The sequence below is a fragment of the Struthio camelus genome, chromosome 14 (assembly GCF_040807025.1).
Source record: "Struthio camelus isolate bStrCam1 chromosome 14, bStrCam1.hap1, whole genome shotgun sequence".
In the NCBI taxonomy this organism is placed as follows: Eukaryota; Metazoa; Chordata; class Aves; order Struthioniformes; family Struthionidae; genus Struthio; species Struthio camelus.
The window spans coordinates 17,262,809-17,279,619 of record NC_090955.1 but is presented as its reverse complement, the minus strand read 5'-3'; the positions used below and the strand labels follow the sequence as shown (position 1 = coordinate 17,279,619).

The following is a 16,811-nucleotide window of genomic DNA, read 5'->3' as shown; positions in this document are numbered from 1 at the left end:
CCTAAGATCACTTCCACACCCAGCCGTAAGCTGTTAAAAATGCTTTGAATTAAAGCACCATTTTTTTCCTTGGACTTATACGAGTAAGTGCCTTTAAAACCTCCCTATGCGTTCCTGTTATTACATATGTGTATATATCCCTTTATTTGGTGTGATATATTCTAGATGCCCTGTCAGAGAGCAGTGAGGGCCAGCTGCTCCCTAAAGCCAGATAACACAGCCATCAGGGCAGGGACCTTACCAGCCAGGGCTCAGCCCCACAGTACCCAAGAAAGATGAGCAGGGCAGGCCTGGAGATGGTAACTAGGTTGAGCCAGGAGCAGTCCAAATCATCAGGGAAGTTCATGGTGATAAGGCAGGTCTGAGGGCAAGTCGAGAAGTCACTCCACAGGTCAGGGTAAGGATCACATCTAGTGTGGATGACCAGAGTAAGACAGTCCAGTGATCACCACGCAGCTCTATAGTGATGAGAGAGGTCCGAGGGCAAGCTGGGAAGTCAGTCCGTGGGTCAGGATCCAGATCAACAGGATCCATGGCCAGGTACAGGCATGGCTGTGACTGAACTGGAGACCCGCACTCCTCCAGCATAGCTCAGGCAGGGAGTGAAGGTCCCAGGATGAGCTGAAATGGAGATCCTGGGTCCTTGGGCAGGGGTGTGGGTGGAGGCCCCAGGTGAGTCTGGGCAAGGCCATTAAGGCCTGTTAGTGCCCTCAGGGCCCTGGCATACTTGCATTACACGTATATATGTATATAAGTTCATGACAACTAGATAGATATTCATGTATTGAATCACAGATTTTTTAAGGCCATGCTAAATATATATTTTAATACAAGCCACACTTTTATACTGTTATGAACAAAAACTCAATTTTTTTTATTTTATAGTAAAAAAGTGTTTAATTTAAAGTAGGTGAAGATGAGGAAGATGAGGAGGACGAACCAGAGGTACCAGCAGGCCCACGTCCCCGAAGAATATCAGAACTAAATATGAAGGAGAAGATAACACCAATCCCCGAAGGGAGTGCCTTCTTCATTTTCAGCAGCACCAATCCGTAAGTGTCATTTATAAAAATACTGATTTAGCCCCTCAAGGTTTATCACTGAAGAAAGAGGCCTGCTTCTGCTGAGGTTAGGGATAGCACTCCAAAGTCTTCAACAAGAGAGAGATTGGTTTCTGTGCTAAAATTTTTACATGATTTGCTAATTAAAAAGAATTGTTAAATATAATAGTTTGCTTCCCTCTGCCAAAGGTAATTTTGTACCTATAGTCTGTCAGGCCTGCAAAGGTCTGAAAATACCATTTAATATGTATGAATTAATTAGTGTGGTAGTCAGTCGGTAATAAAGAGCATGAAGTAAGGTGTGAGCATTTCCTACGTAAGATAGGATGCTTAGTAACACTACAAACAGCGTTATCATTTGTGGCGCAATAAGGGTGAGGAAAGAGAGGAGAAAATAAGAGATAAGGAGAAAGGATGTATGTATTCCTCTTGGGATGACAGTATTTTTGCAGATTCAAGATGCAAGCAAGCAGTAAAGATAAAGACAAAAGATGTTAACAATAATTTTTAAAAAGTTGGATTTGGGGGGGAATTGGAATCTTTCACCACTCATTCTAATTCTAGAAGCATTTCTGGTTCTGCAGTGATGAAGAAAGCAAGTTTCATTAATCAGTAAAAGTTGTTACCATATAATTGTTGGACAGAAGTGAATAGGTGAGCTGAATCCAGTTCCTGTAGGACTGAACATAGCTATCTTCTTATGTAGCAACCTCATTGGCAGTCTCAGAAGGTAACTTAAAAGCTGTTTAGCATGGGAGAACACTATCTTGTCCGTGGTAGAGGTCTTCACAGTTAAGATTAGACAGTGATATGTGGGTCAAGGTATGTTTTGGGCTCTTTGTATCTTTCTTATTGCATAGGTTGTCTAATACTTTTCAGAATTTCCAGACACACGGAACAGAGAGCTATTTAAATCAGTAATTTTAAGAACGCATATGCTGAATGCAAGAACTTCAGATTTGCTGAACACGTCAGATTCCTTTTGGCCTCAACTAATGCTATAGACTCTGAGGCCAAAATAGCCATCTTACTTAAGTGAGATACACTGTGCTCAAATCATCTCCTTAACAACAGGAGAACGGGTTTTCCTTAAGAACCTTCTAATTAATCAGAGGAGTATTTCAGACAACTTTAATGTTATTCAGTTATGAACCCGATCCTGCCTTTTAGCTGATTTAATCCTGGACCAACTCCATTGAAGTACTCAACAACATCATAATACCAGTGGGTTTAATGACTCTAAGCATATGGACAGTTTCACTTCATTACGTGGCTAAATCTTAGCATCTGTTTAATCTTCAACATCCACTTGCCCTATAATACTGTAAAAAAGAGTATTCACAGGAGATTCTGATTTGGATAGAGTCTCTAAGAAATATAATGAGATCTACAGCCTAACGCACATCTCGCCAAATGAATATTTTTGACAGCTTTAATAAGAATCAAATCAAACTCAGGATCTGAGTGACTTATCTGGCATTTGGTGCTGTTGATGTTGGCCTCTGTGTATATGCACAGTGCAAAAAAGCACTGCAGTTTAGCATTTCATAACCTACTGAAAATCAGTAGGAGCTGGGGGGTCCTCTCTCATAGATTCCTTCAGTAAGTCCACCTTCACAAGAGATGGATCACATTCTGAATCCATTTACACTTTTATAAGCCAGAGTAATAGCTTCAGCCTTTACACTCCTTTTAAATGATGATAGTTGGTCTTTTCTGTCATTGTTGGCCGAGTAATAGAAAACATTTTGTATATAAGCCATCTGCTGATTTCTGTTTGCATACATGATGTATTTTTGTATCTCTTCTTCAGAATTCGAGTGGGATGCCACAGGCTCATCAATCACCACATCTTTACTAATCTCATCCTTGTCTTCATCATGCTGAGCAGTGTTTCCCTAGCAGCAGAAGATCCAATTCGCAGCCACTCTTTTCGAAATAACGTAAGTCCATCATTTTTATATCTGAAGATAAATGTATCCTCATAGAGTAACAATCCTCGGAATTAGTGCCCAGTTCTTAATTTTCAAATTAAGAAACTTTCCTTTCCTTTTTCCAGTCATAAATTTATATATTTTGCTTAAAAAAAAGAAAAATTTCTAAAGAAAGTTAACTTTATTGGTGTAACAGCAGAGATATCAGAACCATTTATTATCTACAGAACTTTCTTCCTATGTTGGATATTAATATATCAGAACAAAATTATGCTCAAGCTGAGCATAATTTTTGCAGCTGGCTGTACCTGCTGTGCATTTCCTGAATCACTCTTAGTGCTTCTCAGTGTTTGGCACTGATTCAAAAGTGACAGTAAATATATCAGTTTATAACGCATTGGGAATTGACTTTGACCTGTCCTCTCTTCTCCATCATTAACTCTATTATCTGGTCTTAGGGAACTCAGGCTATCACTCTGTTAGTGAGTGTATGTGCTTGTAAGGATATTACCTCTCCTTTCGAAGAGGAGAGCTTAGCACAGTTAGCTTCCAAAGCGTCTAGTGCGATGAATATCGATTCTATGAGTTTTTATGGCAGTAATGTAAATGCTTTGATTTGTAGTAGATTAGAGTACACCCACCCTACTATGTGTTAGAGTACCACAGAATGCCTGATGATCCTGAATTCCAGATTGTCCAAATCAGAAACAAAACAAGTTTCACTGTTGTTTAAACTTGCATGTGGGAGGGGGATCAGAGCATGCTCAGCTCTTGCTGGGTGCGAGTTGTGCAGAGTCAAGACGCAGTTTCAGCCTATATGTAAACTTGAAAGTTTGGAAGCGTTTTTGCATCCCTTTGTTTAGATATTGTTGTAGAAATGAAATATTTGTGTTAGAATATAAATTACAGAAATGTCTCTATTATTCAGTAAAAGTGTATTATGTATGGTAAGTAAACATCTGCCTTTTCCTAAAGCAAGTTTTGAGTCCACCATTTTAGTTCTTAATTCAATAGAAGAATTGCCTGCTACTCAAATAAATAATTGTTAGGCAGAGAAACAAGAAGGAATCCACTCTCAGAACCAATGATAACTTTCTCACTGTTGTTGTACTTATGTTAATGATAAAGTAAGAAAAAGCCTCTCAAATTACTGTGAGTTGTGTGTGCTTTAGATTATGTATGAAATAGCTGAGATAATGCAACTTGGTAATAGTCTGTGAGGACTTTTGGGATACTTTGACAGAACTTCTGCTGCTATATCACTGTACTTGGAAATGTAGACATAGCTTCTGGAGTCCTCTTTGGGCCATTGACATTCTCTGAACATGTTTTCAGTAACAAAACTAAAAACCAAAAAGCTAAAACTTTCTTAAAAGGTAAAAAGAGGTCAAAGTACAAACACACTGTTCATGCACTATTCAGTGGAGTTGTGTGCTTCTGTCTTATGAAAAGATCAGCTAATGGATAAGAAAAACAGAACTGGCAGGCAATACTGAAATTGTTATTGTGGAAATGATTTGAAAGGCGAATACTACCTTTTGTAGCTAGAGGAATGCTAGGAGGATGTAACTCCAGAGTGATGGTAACTGAAGGGATTATTTCTGTTTGAGACACAGGCAGGTAAAATGTGTGAGTGATTTCAAGAAGGACATTGTCCTTGCTGTAGATACTCACAAATGCACCAGACCTGCATGTTTTTCTTGTTATTACCTTGAATGATCATGTTTCCTTCAGCTGACCAGCTCAGCAAGGGAAAGAACTTGCTATGGAATGACAGTGGTCAGAGTTTAGTGAAAATTTTGAGTTGGAAGCCGGAAGGCTCAAAAATACTGGAAGGTTTGATGTCAACAGTTGGCTGTTACGTCTCTGCAATACTTAGCTCTGCTTATTCCAGGTGTCACTCAGGTTCAATATTATGGCTATCCAATGGGTCTTAGTGTGTATGGTCCGTTCTGCAAATATTGCTGCTTTCTACTAATAGCAGGAGTTACTCCTTTAAGTCACTGAGTGGAATCCTTTGGTTTTCATGTTGAATATGCTGTGTTTGTTCTTCGCTGAAGATTGTGTTATATGTAGCCATCCTACCATGGTAAGATACCAGCAAATGGGACAGCACATTGGCTGTATCCTTGACCCAACAAGTCACACTCTGCTGGACACACTGATGAACATGGTAGCTAAGTGGTTTGGGGAGTCTCTTAGTTTCAACGCCATTTCTCTGTTAAACTTCATAACACAGTGCAGGAGTGACAAAACAAGTTTAACAAACTAGAATCGTTTGGAAATTTTCTTTTAACTCTAGCATGAATTCCTTACTGATTGATCTTTATTGAATGGTTTTAATATTTACCTGCTTTCTCAGCAACTGGAAGAGACAGAAGGATGTGATCTTTAGCAGAAAATGAGAGGGGAAAAAAGATTTTCATACGTTTGATCTAATAGGAACTTTTTTTTTTGCCTGTTATTCCTTTATTTTATTTCTCCTTCACATTTAATTAGCTGTTGAACCACAGATACCATGTTTCTGTGCAGAACTCTTTGGTAGATGGATTCTTGAGTACTTCCCTTGAAAATAAAACTAGTACAGTACTGTGGTGTGTGGTGTGCACTAGATGAGGTGCTAATGATGCTGCAAGCTTCAAAGGGTGAAATTGTAGTTCTGCTGAAGTATACAGCAGTGTTTTTACTAGCAACAGTGAAGTCAATATCAATCCATGATCTTTTTAGAAGTTTGCATATCACTATGCAACTGTTGTTGATTCTTTTAAATGTCCTACAAATAAATCACTACTGTATCTTCAGTGTTCAGGGAAAAATAGCTGTAATGTTGATTTTAAGTAATATACTTATTCATTAATTTGTTTTGTGGCTCTAAAGCCAATTCTGTGCAGGAACAATATAACGCAGCAGAATGTAGAATGATGTAGTGTCTAGAAACATCAACTGAAATTTAATTTTTTGATGCAATGTTGTGATAAAAAACACTATTATTAATAAGGAATGTTTATTTGTGTAAGATTCTGTGTCCTTGCTAAAGGCGAGGAAAATACCTGTGAAAGCTGATAGATAGAAAGTCTGAATTGAAAGAAAATGGTGCATATTGGGTCCTGTTAACTCCTTAGTGCAGAAATCTTATATCTAAGCACAGTGGCATCTGATAAATTTTTAAGTAAACAGAAATGGTTGTACAATAGCTGGAAGTTTAAACTACATTGTCTGAACTCCCCATCTGCCTGCTTAGGTTTATTCATTTATTTTTGTGCATGTGGTCTAAATTGTAAACATTTATTTATAGATGAATTTCTTACTGTGGCACATATTATACCTTGCAGATACTTGGTTACTTTGACTATGCTTTCACAGCCATCTTTACTGTTGAAATCCTGTTAAAGGTAATGCATTGTTAATTGATCCTTGTTAGCTCAAAAGCAGCTTTAGCAATAATGTTTGTAACTTTTTGTTTACCTTCCAGATCCTAGGGTATGCAGATTATGTCTTCACTAGTATGTTTACATTTGAGATCATTTTGAAGGTAACAGGTTTTTAAAGGAAGTTTGTTTAAAAGGATTTTCCTTGTGTGTCATCTGCCAAGAAAAGGCACTTGAAGTGTTCTTCGCCTTTTCTCTAAATGATCAAAGCTAAACTTTTTTTAAACCAAAGGATTTTTTTATTTGACAATTTCTCATAGTTTTGATTGGTTACTTTTTGCCATTGGGTGCATGTAGAAGCTGAATTTTGTATCATTACATCAATATAATAATTCACTTTTTACCCTTTTTAAACTTAATAGTTGTCAGAAAAGGGAAAAATAATTCACTGCGCATGAGCTTTTCCTCCTCCCTGCTCTAGCATTTCCAAAAAAGATAATCTGTCTTTTCAGAAGGGAGCATGTAATTTCTCATTTCTCTTGCTGAACTATATTCGTAGAGCTAAAATAGTAGATAACTATTTTCTTGCAATAGGACTTGCAAGATATCTTGCATTTATCTATATACTAAGATACTTTGCATTGATCTTATCTTGGGCATACATTTAACTACACAGAAAGGCATAAATATGCTTGCTTAAATGTATTACCCATGCATGAGTCCAAAATTGGCATTTTAATGTATAGTTTGTGTACTGATTATTAAGCATATCCACTGGGGTTACTCACACTTCAACTGTATGAGGCTTACTCTGGCAAAGAAGCCATATAACTGAGGTTTAGGTACGCATGAGGGAAAATGCAGGACAAAATCAAAATTTTTTGGAAATTGGTGAAATATTTTTAAAGCAATTTACAAATTTCTCAAAAGTTTTGTGCAGTAACCTATGTGCCGTGAATTTGTGGTTGAGTAACCCTTGTATACATATTTACAGATTTCTAATACACCAAGAATCTGTACATAAACTTTGCATTTCCTGTTGAGAATTAAGCTTAACAAAAACTCTTTTCCCAGCTTTTGCTCATATTGCTGTGCATATTCTTCACAATGCGGTTTGGTTAATACTAATTAATGCAATATTTGGGCTGTTTACAAGATAAGCTGTGCTATAAATAGTAAACTATTTTAATGCTTGCAAACTTATGTTTATTTTACATTATCCTCTTATTTCTTATTTTCCTCAATGAGGAGCTTGCTAAGGAATTGGTTAATCTTTAACATTTGTGGTATTCCAGAAAAAGTATTCAGCTAGAGAACGGCCAAACTAAAGGAAAAAATGAAGCGCTGAAAAGACCATAGTATTAGATCAAGCTAGTTCCAAACTCTGAATGTGAGAAGCTATAATAGATGCGTTGCCGCCATTGCTGCGGCAGGAGAGAGCGTCAGGAGAACATACGGAATCCTTTGAGCAGCAGGTTGTAGAGCTCCTGCGGTTCCAGCTGTGTTTCTGAAGGAGCCAGAGGAATTAAGCATGGCACAAACTATATGCTTATAGAAAACCAACATATCTGCAAACTACAGAAGAACTCGAATTATTCAAGGAAAGTGGGAAGCACTAGAGTGGGGGCTACTGAAATTTGGCATTGTAAAATGAAAGAAAGAAACAGGAATCACCACCATAGCCAAAAATGTTAATGCTCCTGACTCCACTTTCTCCAGGAAGCTCAGCAGTCATGTATTTATGAAGGAAAATAAATTCTACCTTAGAAAGTTTGATAGACAGCCAGAACGAGACAGATGTACATATGCAGTGCCCTGCTTTGCTAACATGTCTGAGACATTGGCTTTGCTTGCTTACGGCTGGAGTCCTTGATGTTGTCTGTTTTGGGTTTTGCGCTGTACTTTCCACAGTACCCAAGTCTTACAGAAGCTGCGTGTGTTCTGCAAGGAATAAATTCAGGACTAGACGTGTGGTGACAATAGCTTTCCTTAAACTCCAGGCAAAAAGTATGTGAAACAGGGTTAAAATAAGCAGAGGCAGTATCATCAGCTGCAGGGAAGAAACTTGTAAATGTCCAAAAAGCAAGCGTTAAAACAGAACAACTCACAACATGTGGAGCGTGTCTCTGTGCTGTATTTTATTGACTGCTTGGTAGACATCAGGATTTCCACGTGGTATGGGGTCAAGGATATGAATGAGAATATGAATAACAGAAAAGCTGCAATAGCAGTTTAAAGCACTTAAGAATTCTATTACGTAACCCCTACACGGCTTTTAAATCCAGCTTACCATCCTGTTTGCGGTACTTGGGAAATGTGAGAACATCAGAGTGAAGGTCAGGTTAGAGCCTTATGCTTTTAACCCTGCAGCAGCTGTGCTAATCCCCTGCCATTTAAACCAGCCCCTACTCATGTGAAATTCCAGGTGTAAGGAAAAAAGCAATGCTGGGGGACCCACAGATGCATAGCTTAGTGAGCGTTCTCCAGCACCTACTCCCCTGAAGGCCATAACACTGCTCACGTCATCAAATGTGGGCTAGGCCTTGCTTTTTTAAGTCAATATATCTTAGCTTTTATGGCCGTCTATACATTAAACTTTGTGTACAGTTAACTGATTGCATACTGCAATGTAAATAAATAAATGTGGATGTGACATTCAAGGTTATTTTGGTCTTTAACTCCCAGTGATTTTAATGAATGTTAAGACGCTTACCTTCAGGGTTTTAGCCATCCTCTATAAAGCCATAAGAGAAGAGAGATGAGAATTTTATAATATATATTACCTCAGTCAAGGCAATGGCATAGGTTAAAGCTTTAGGATTTTTTTTCTTCTGATTTTGAGGAACATTTAGTAATTGGATCATGACAAAAGAAAGTTGAATGTGAAAATAAGAAGGGAAGAGCTTGCAAGACGAAAGCATCCTTTGGACCTTGCATTTCTTTTCATGTCACCAAAACTGGCGGATTTTTCATGCGAAAGACCTGCAAGTTTATGCACACAAGCAGTGTTACAGTGGACTGTGAGATACCCATTAAAAGTTGGTAGCTCTTTTCTACTTTATGGAAAGGTTTACTTTTTATTATAGGTAACGGTTGTGAAAGATGTGATAGTCTGCTGCAAGAGAAAAAGATATAAAATCTTTCTCTCCATCTTTGGTGAATAGCAAGAGGAATACAGAAGAATAGGAAAGGGAAGGGGGAAAAGGCAAAAGGGAAGAGAAGTGAATTAGTAGTGGGTTTACAGGGGAGATTTGGAGTAATGTTAAGGAAAAAATAAACTTCCTTAATGGTAAGGGTAGTAAGACTATATTGATTGTCTAAGATGGTTGTGGTTTATCCATCACTGGAAATTTTTAGTAAGTTAGATCTGTCAGGAATCACAGAACCATAATCCCTTTGAGATCTTTTCCAGCCCTGTTCTCTTTTGTTTTATTACTCAGTCAATATGAGATGTTCTCTGAGTGGTGTTGAGTTATCTTATCTCTGGAAGACAATGAGTAACTGTGAGTACTCAGGTCTTCTTAAAAGGTGCTTAAAGCTGGAGATATTAGAATCCATGTGCCTGAACTGACTAGTAGATATTTCTCAAAAGTATCCTTATTTTATTCTCAAGTTTAGTTTCAGAGTTTCAGTCTTAATCCATAACTATTAAGAATCCATGCAAAATTCTAAATACGTGCAAGTTCTGCGCTTCTAATTGGCTTAACTGGTTCCCTCTAGGCGTTTTTTAAAATGATATTTACTCTCAGTTAGGCTAATTCATAGATTTAGGAGCCAAATTCAAGGTTGTGCTACCTGAGGACATCTGCCCAGATTCTATCTGCGGCCGTAGTTGATAGAGCCTCTATTATTGTCTCCTAATGAAACTTGCAAATGATGTTGGGCAGTTTCCTTCACAAGATACCCCTTTTGTGCTCTTTTCATCTTAATCACAAATGCAGGAAGTAAAAAATGAGAGTCCAACAGGAAGCAGCAGACCTCAGGGATTGTTGTCACTGCATAATACAGAACAGTCTGTGGGTTTTTCCACTGCCCGGAGGACTCACAAGCACAAATACTACAAACATGCTGTGCCTCTTCTACCAAGATACACGCTCATGCTCTTAACATGTCTCCTATGTAACAATGACAAGTGCCACTAGAAAGCTGCATAAGAAAGCCTTATGCTGGTTCTGCACCAGATTTTACTCTCAGATTTTTATGGTACCTTTTCAGCTCCTTCCAGTTCCCAAGACAGTATGAGCGATCAGTAGCCAGAATCTGGATCTTAGAATTTAGTAAGCTTGGAAGTTTTATGGTTCTACTAGTCATTTTTTAACAAAGGCCCAATCAGATCTTCAGTGAAATCAGCTTGGCCTAATCAGTTCTTACACAAAAGTATAACATTTATTGATGTCAGAAACAATTAACACATTTGCTGATGTTGCTTGAGCACAGCTTATTTGGTTTAAATTAAAGTTATTTATATATATGTAGTGAGATTGTTTTGTATCTTAATTTACAAGGTGAGATATTAATGTATGCATTCACACTCTAAGCAAGTGTCTTGTAAACAGCCTAAATGTGAATTTGAATAAATACAAATAGAGATTAAGTGTGCAATAATTCTATTTTTAGATGACAGCTTTCGGAGCATTCCTTCATAAAGGGTCCTTCTGCAGGAATTATTTTAATTTGCTGGATTTGCTCGTTGTGGGTGTTTCTCTGGTATCGTTTGGTATTCAGTAAGTATTATAATACGAGTGATTTCTTTTTGCTTTGGATTTTAAACTGAACTTGGTCTTTCAGCTCCTTTTGTTCCCCTGTTGTATGTGGGTGTGCAAGTTCAGTATTCAGGGTCGGGAATGGGAGGAGATGGTGCTTTGTATGGAGAGCGTTGTAACTCATTATGAATACAGGTTGAAAACAAATTACTGCTTCCCACTATTACCAAGCGGACAAGGAAGAGTGCCATGACACTGTACTGTATAGCAAGTAATTCCTGGAGCTTCAGGAGGTTATATTCCCTCTTTTGTGCAGTTACCAAATGTACAACCCACTTCTTAGAGCCTGTTCTTTCAGCATTGTCACACTGTGGTATATAACCTGACAGTATTTGAAGGGGAGGGGAATTTATACTATAATCAGGACTGATTATGTGAGTGGTAGTGAAGAAATTTTTTGCTCCCTTTAGTTCAGGCAAAGCATGGTAATCTAAGAGCTAAAGACTCTTACTAATTCACTGAAGGAGCAGTTCTGCCTCATTTTAAAATCATCTCCAGTTGGTTGGAAATTAAGGTATTTGTTGCTTCACGGCACTGGCACAATATCTGCGATAGACTTGTCAACGCTGAAAAATACTTCAGAGGGTATTTAATTGCGACCAAACTTAGCTGCATGACAGTGTCAGACAGGCCCTTGAGCTGTTAATTCCCAAGTTGCTCCAGAAATCAAAATCATTCTTACAATATTTGAGATTAAGAGTATTTTTAATATTAATAAAAGATCAAAGAAGGACTTCAGAAATCTTAAGACTTCCCTGAATTTTCATATATAAGGAAGTTGCAAGAACATTGTTACTCTTGCTAAGAAAATTAACTAACTGAAAAGTAACAGGATAACTTTTCTTTTTACCCTAGATCAAGTGCTATCTCAGTTGTGAAGATCCTCAGAGTTTTAAGAGTCTTGAGGCCTCTAAGGGCAATAAACAGAGCAAAAGGACTTAAGGTTTTTATTTTTATCTTTTTCTAAGTTACATTTCTTTTGGCTTGTTTCTTCAGTCCTGCCTCAGGTTGAAAACTATACTGCAAGAGAAATTGTCTGGAAAGGGTCACAGGGCAAGGCCATAAGTCACTCCCTGATTCTTAAGCGTGCTAGGCCAGATCGTGCCCACAGTTACAAAAGTTTATATGTGGCATGCCGCTGAGAGTAGATTTTGGCCATTATACTTGCTATGAGCCACCATGATGCTTTTATTGTCATTCCACTGTGCGTATGTAGTTTTGAATCAGTAGGTGTTAATGGGTGTATTTCAGCAGATTTCTGAGAAATTTAGAAAACAAGTCTAGGTATAATACTGACATCATTAAAAAAGTTATTTTAAAAAAATAATCAGTGTGATAAAATATGCTTTTACGCTTATGGGATGTATTTTATGATACTCCTATGTAAAAATTGTATTAAAATCCTTTTTTCTTTCTTTGCAGCATGTTGTTCAGTGTGTCTTTGTGGCTATTAGAACTATTGGTAATATCATGATTGTTACAACTCTGCTGCAGTTCATGTTTGCTTGTATTGGAGTGCAGCTGTTCAAGGTAAATAGACTCTCAAAATTTACACCGCATCAAGAGCGACAAAGCTCAGCTGACTTCTTGGTGGCTTGGTGCTGGAACTGGGGCTGGTCCTATTTTGAACTAGTCAGTATAAATGCATTTATTTCATATGTTCTGCGTTCTACCTTTTTTTTCTTTTTTTTAAATGTAGGGAAAATTCTATAGGTGCACTGATGAGGCAAAACAGAATCCTGAGGAATGCCGGTGAGAATTCCTTTGATTTATGAATGTAACACATTATAGTTTAAACTGTAGCAACTGGGCAGCCATATCTCATGCCGTTTAGGTTTGTATAAATTGGAATCATCATCTTAAAATCCACTAGAAACCTTTAAAAGGTAAAGGTGTTCAACATAGGTTACCGAGGAAATATAACAAGTTTAGTGATGGCATAAAATCAACTATTTTGAATAGAGAATTGAACAACTCTGAGGCTAATCTAGTATTTCACTAATCACAATTTGTTTATTTCCATTTCTCACAGGGGGATATATATTGTTTATAAAGATGGAGATGTGGACAATCCAATGGTCAAAGAGAGGGTCTGGCAAAATAGTGATTTCAACTTTGACAATGTTCTGTCTGCTATGATGGCCCTTTTTACAGTATCTACTTTTGAAGGCTGGCCAGCGTGAGTGAATTCTCCATGTCTTCACAGCACTGTTAACGCAGTTACATTTCCCAGAACAGTTCTCTATCATTTACCAGGCTTTTGGGGGGAACAAAACAGTCCTAAGTGATGATATAAAAACTTATTAATGGAGGAAGAGAAAAAAGCCTATCATCATTCTGAATGTATTGTTCTCTATAAAGAAGTCTGAATGCACTTTTCCTGTAATTGTACTTCAGCAATTCACTGCCTTTGTAGTCTGTAATGGAGCAGTGAGCGGGCAATATTGGATTCAGGAATTCAACAACATGAGATTTCAGTCTTCATTTTATATTTTGAGATTTCACTGTGGATACAGAATAGACAAAGTACAGCTGTTGAGAACTCATCATCAGTGCATATTAGGTCAAATTGAGTGCTGAAAATGCCCATTATTCAAGCTTCCTTTTGCCAGTAAAATCAATTTAAAATGTGAGTGCCACACATAAAAGTACCGTATGGTCTCTGGCTATAGTATTGTCCTTTTTGTGTGCGTGTGCCTGTTAAAATCAGCATAACCTTATGTTTTACACTGTTTGTTTCCTAATCTTTCAACTCCTTCTGCTATAATGCACTATTCTTCAGCTCTAATGGAAGTAATCCTATTAGATGTTTATCCTTCCATGCCTTTTAAATAATATTAATATGAAAATTTTAGGCCTTTGAGTAAAACTTGTACCACAAAACTTGTAAAACAGTACGCCATTTCTAAAATCCGTCCTCTGAGTCAGCATATTTTACTATCTTTTGCCGTTTTAATGATAATAAAGATAATACTACTTTGTTTTTCAGGCTGCTGTACAAAGCCATTGATTCGAATGGCGAGAATGTAGGACCTGTATACAACTATAGAGTGGAGATCTCCATTTTTTTCATCATCTACATCATCATTATTGCTTTCTTTATGATGAACATATTTGTTGGTTTTGTGATTGTTACATTTCAAGAACAGGGAGAGCAAGAATATAAGAACTGTGAGCTGGACAAAAATCAGGTTAAAATAAATAATGAACTCTTTACTTTTTGAAAGTATTCTTTTTTATTTATGCATGAAGAGCTTCCTTTCTGCTTTGGGTCAGAAGAGGGCACCAAGCACATATCTTAGTTTAAAAAAAAAAAAAAAAAGCAGAATTAGTAAATATTACTGTCAATAGGTATGCAAGTCACTCTGTGTTCCTCTTTCCATAAGCCCAGCAGCTGGGCCTTTTTGTTATGAGGGGTGTTACATTAAGCTTGTCAGCTTCTTAGTGTCTCGCTTGTTGGAGTCACATTAAGAAGAATGCAACATTTGCTAATTTACTGTAGGCAGGGGTAGATTTTATAATAAGAACAGAAATAAAAAGTTATATTCTGAATAGTTATCCCATACTAAGGAAAATATTCAAAGCAGATTTTTATGCTTATTTTTTATTAAGAAACTCATGGTTTATATTCAGATTCAGATAAATTATTCCCCTTTTATTCTTTAATCTTTTGACTGAGAAACTCATCAGTCAGGGTTCATGATCTTTCAGGTACTTATATTCCACTGTAACACATATTTAAATGAAGTTAACTGTGAAACTTTGGATAGTGTTCATACTACATTTTGTGCTCTATCTGTCAGCTTATATAAGCATTCTTCAAAAGGAAAGTGGAAAGCCCAACCTCTATGAAGATTTCAAACACTGATAAAGTTGGAGGTGAATCCATGGTGTTCCCATCATATATAGCGTGATTTTCCTGGGCAATTTTAACTGAACTGTTATGAGTAGCACTCCTCAAATATTTATTTTCCTGACTCTAAGGCTTTATGCTGTGCTGTTACATTTGTGATTGAAAACTGAGTAAAGGCAAAGTATGGCTTATAGGCGACTTAGTAGTCATCTTTATTAATAGCTAAGATTCTTTAGAATTAGTTCTAGATATTTCATTAGAATTCTGAAGGCTGGATAGCACCATGATGAGTAGTATCCATACTACACACTGTGTATAGTACTACGTACTATACATATATATATATATATATACACACACACACACACAATCTATAGTGTACTACTGTCTATGACTACACTATATAAAGGCAAAACACTTCAGAATTTCCGTGAGCATTATTTGATATTTTTTTCTGTGGCTGACTGGTGTATGTCGTTAGTTGCAGTTGTAAATGTTAATTACCAAGTGAGGATTGGTAAGCTACTTGATTACTTAATAATAAAAATTTCTACACTGCCTGTGTTTTAGACTTCTATTTAACAATTTGCATTTATCATAAATAGTATTCCCTAGTGATTCACTGTTATATACAGTCTGATGATTTTTGATCTGTTTACTTTTACAGCGTCAGTGTGTAGAATATGCCTTGAAGGCACGTCCTCTTCGTAGATATATTCCAAAAAATCCTTACCAGTACAAGTTCTGGTATGTGGTGAACTCTACTGGATTTGAATACATCATGTTTGTCCTCATCATGTTGAACACACTTTGCTTGGCTATGCAGGTAGGAAAACCAGAAGCTTTTTTAAGCCTTTGGCGTGAATTTCAGGGAAGAATATGGGAGATGTAGAGCCTCTGACTTATGGCAACATCTACTTTTTTATGAAGTGAAATTTAAAAACACCTCTGGTCATAGTACTCTTTTTTTGTACTCCAATCTGTGTATCAGTTCTGTGAAGTAAGATTCTTTAAAACTGCTTGATGTTGATAAAGGTCTTCCTAACAAAGAATGGTGGGAATGAGAAAAGCAATACATAGAGTCCATCCCTCCACTTTCTGCCCTCATTACTTAGTGTTCCAAAGGAAAATTACTGGGCAGCATTCTTTTTTAAGCTTTCACTATTTCTAAAGTTATTTTTCCTTCAAATGACAGAAGGATACGAAATAACTGATGAAGATAAAAGCCAGAGATAAAAGGGGAAGTACAGGAGGGGAATCCTGAAACCTAGATCAGTTTCAAAGACTTGAACAAGCCATTTTTTACAGTCATGTCAAAGTTGCTCTTTCTATAGATATAGAATATATATAATGTTCCCCCATAACACTACTTCCCTGCCATGCTGTGCAGTTTGATTATTAGTGATAGATCAAAATCATAATTGCTGTACTGATTATACTTATTAATTACATATTTGCAAGAGAACATGCTATAATTAGGGAATACTACTAAAGCTCAAAAGAGTGTTGAACACTGTAAGTGACATATTCATCAGTTAGTGTTTGAAAACAATTAGTGGAGAGAGCAACTTCATGCAGGATTCCACAGTGCTCTCCTATACAAAGTTCATTGAATACAGAAAGGGTAGTACTGGACTCTGTGACCTATATGTTCCAAAAATATGAATTAGCAGTCTTTGCCAAAGCGTCCTTTGGAAGACACTTTTAATGCCACTTATGTGGTTAAATACTTAATTTGCACCAAAAAATACTGGGTAAAAATCAATTTTTCTTGGAGCTACCTATGCTAAATTCAAGCTTTCTATGCCATATTTTTTACGTACAGCATAATA

General features: G+C 37.0%; 1 protein-coding gene across 10 annotated transcripts in view; it reads left to right on the top strand.

Annotated features, from left to right (window-relative positions):
* CACNA1D (calcium voltage-gated channel subunit alpha1 D) overlaps positions 1 to 16,811 on the top strand; it is a 205,571-nt gene that overhangs the window by 124,078 nt on the left and 64,682 nt on the right. For all 10 annotated transcript variants that reach the window (XM_068907041.1, XM_068907039.1, XM_068907038.1 and 7 more), the window contains exons 19-28: positions 908 to 1,052; positions 2,875 to 3,004; positions 6,328 to 6,387; positions 10,981 to 11,087; positions 11,982 to 12,069; positions 12,549 to 12,656; positions 12,826 to 12,878; positions 13,159 to 13,305; positions 14,116 to 14,317; positions 15,647 to 15,805. In XM_068907041.1, coding sequence (XP_068763142.1) covers positions 908 to 1,052; positions 2,875 to 3,004; positions 6,328 to 6,387; positions 10,981 to 11,087; positions 11,982 to 12,069; positions 12,549 to 12,656; positions 12,826 to 12,878; positions 13,159 to 13,305; positions 14,116 to 14,317; positions 15,647 to 15,805 — 1,199 coding nt within the window. The remainder of the gene's footprint in view (positions 1 to 907; positions 1,053 to 2,874; positions 3,005 to 6,327; positions 6,388 to 10,980; positions 11,088 to 11,981; positions 12,070 to 12,548; positions 12,657 to 12,825; positions 12,879 to 13,158; positions 13,306 to 14,115; positions 14,318 to 15,646; positions 15,806 to 16,811) is intronic.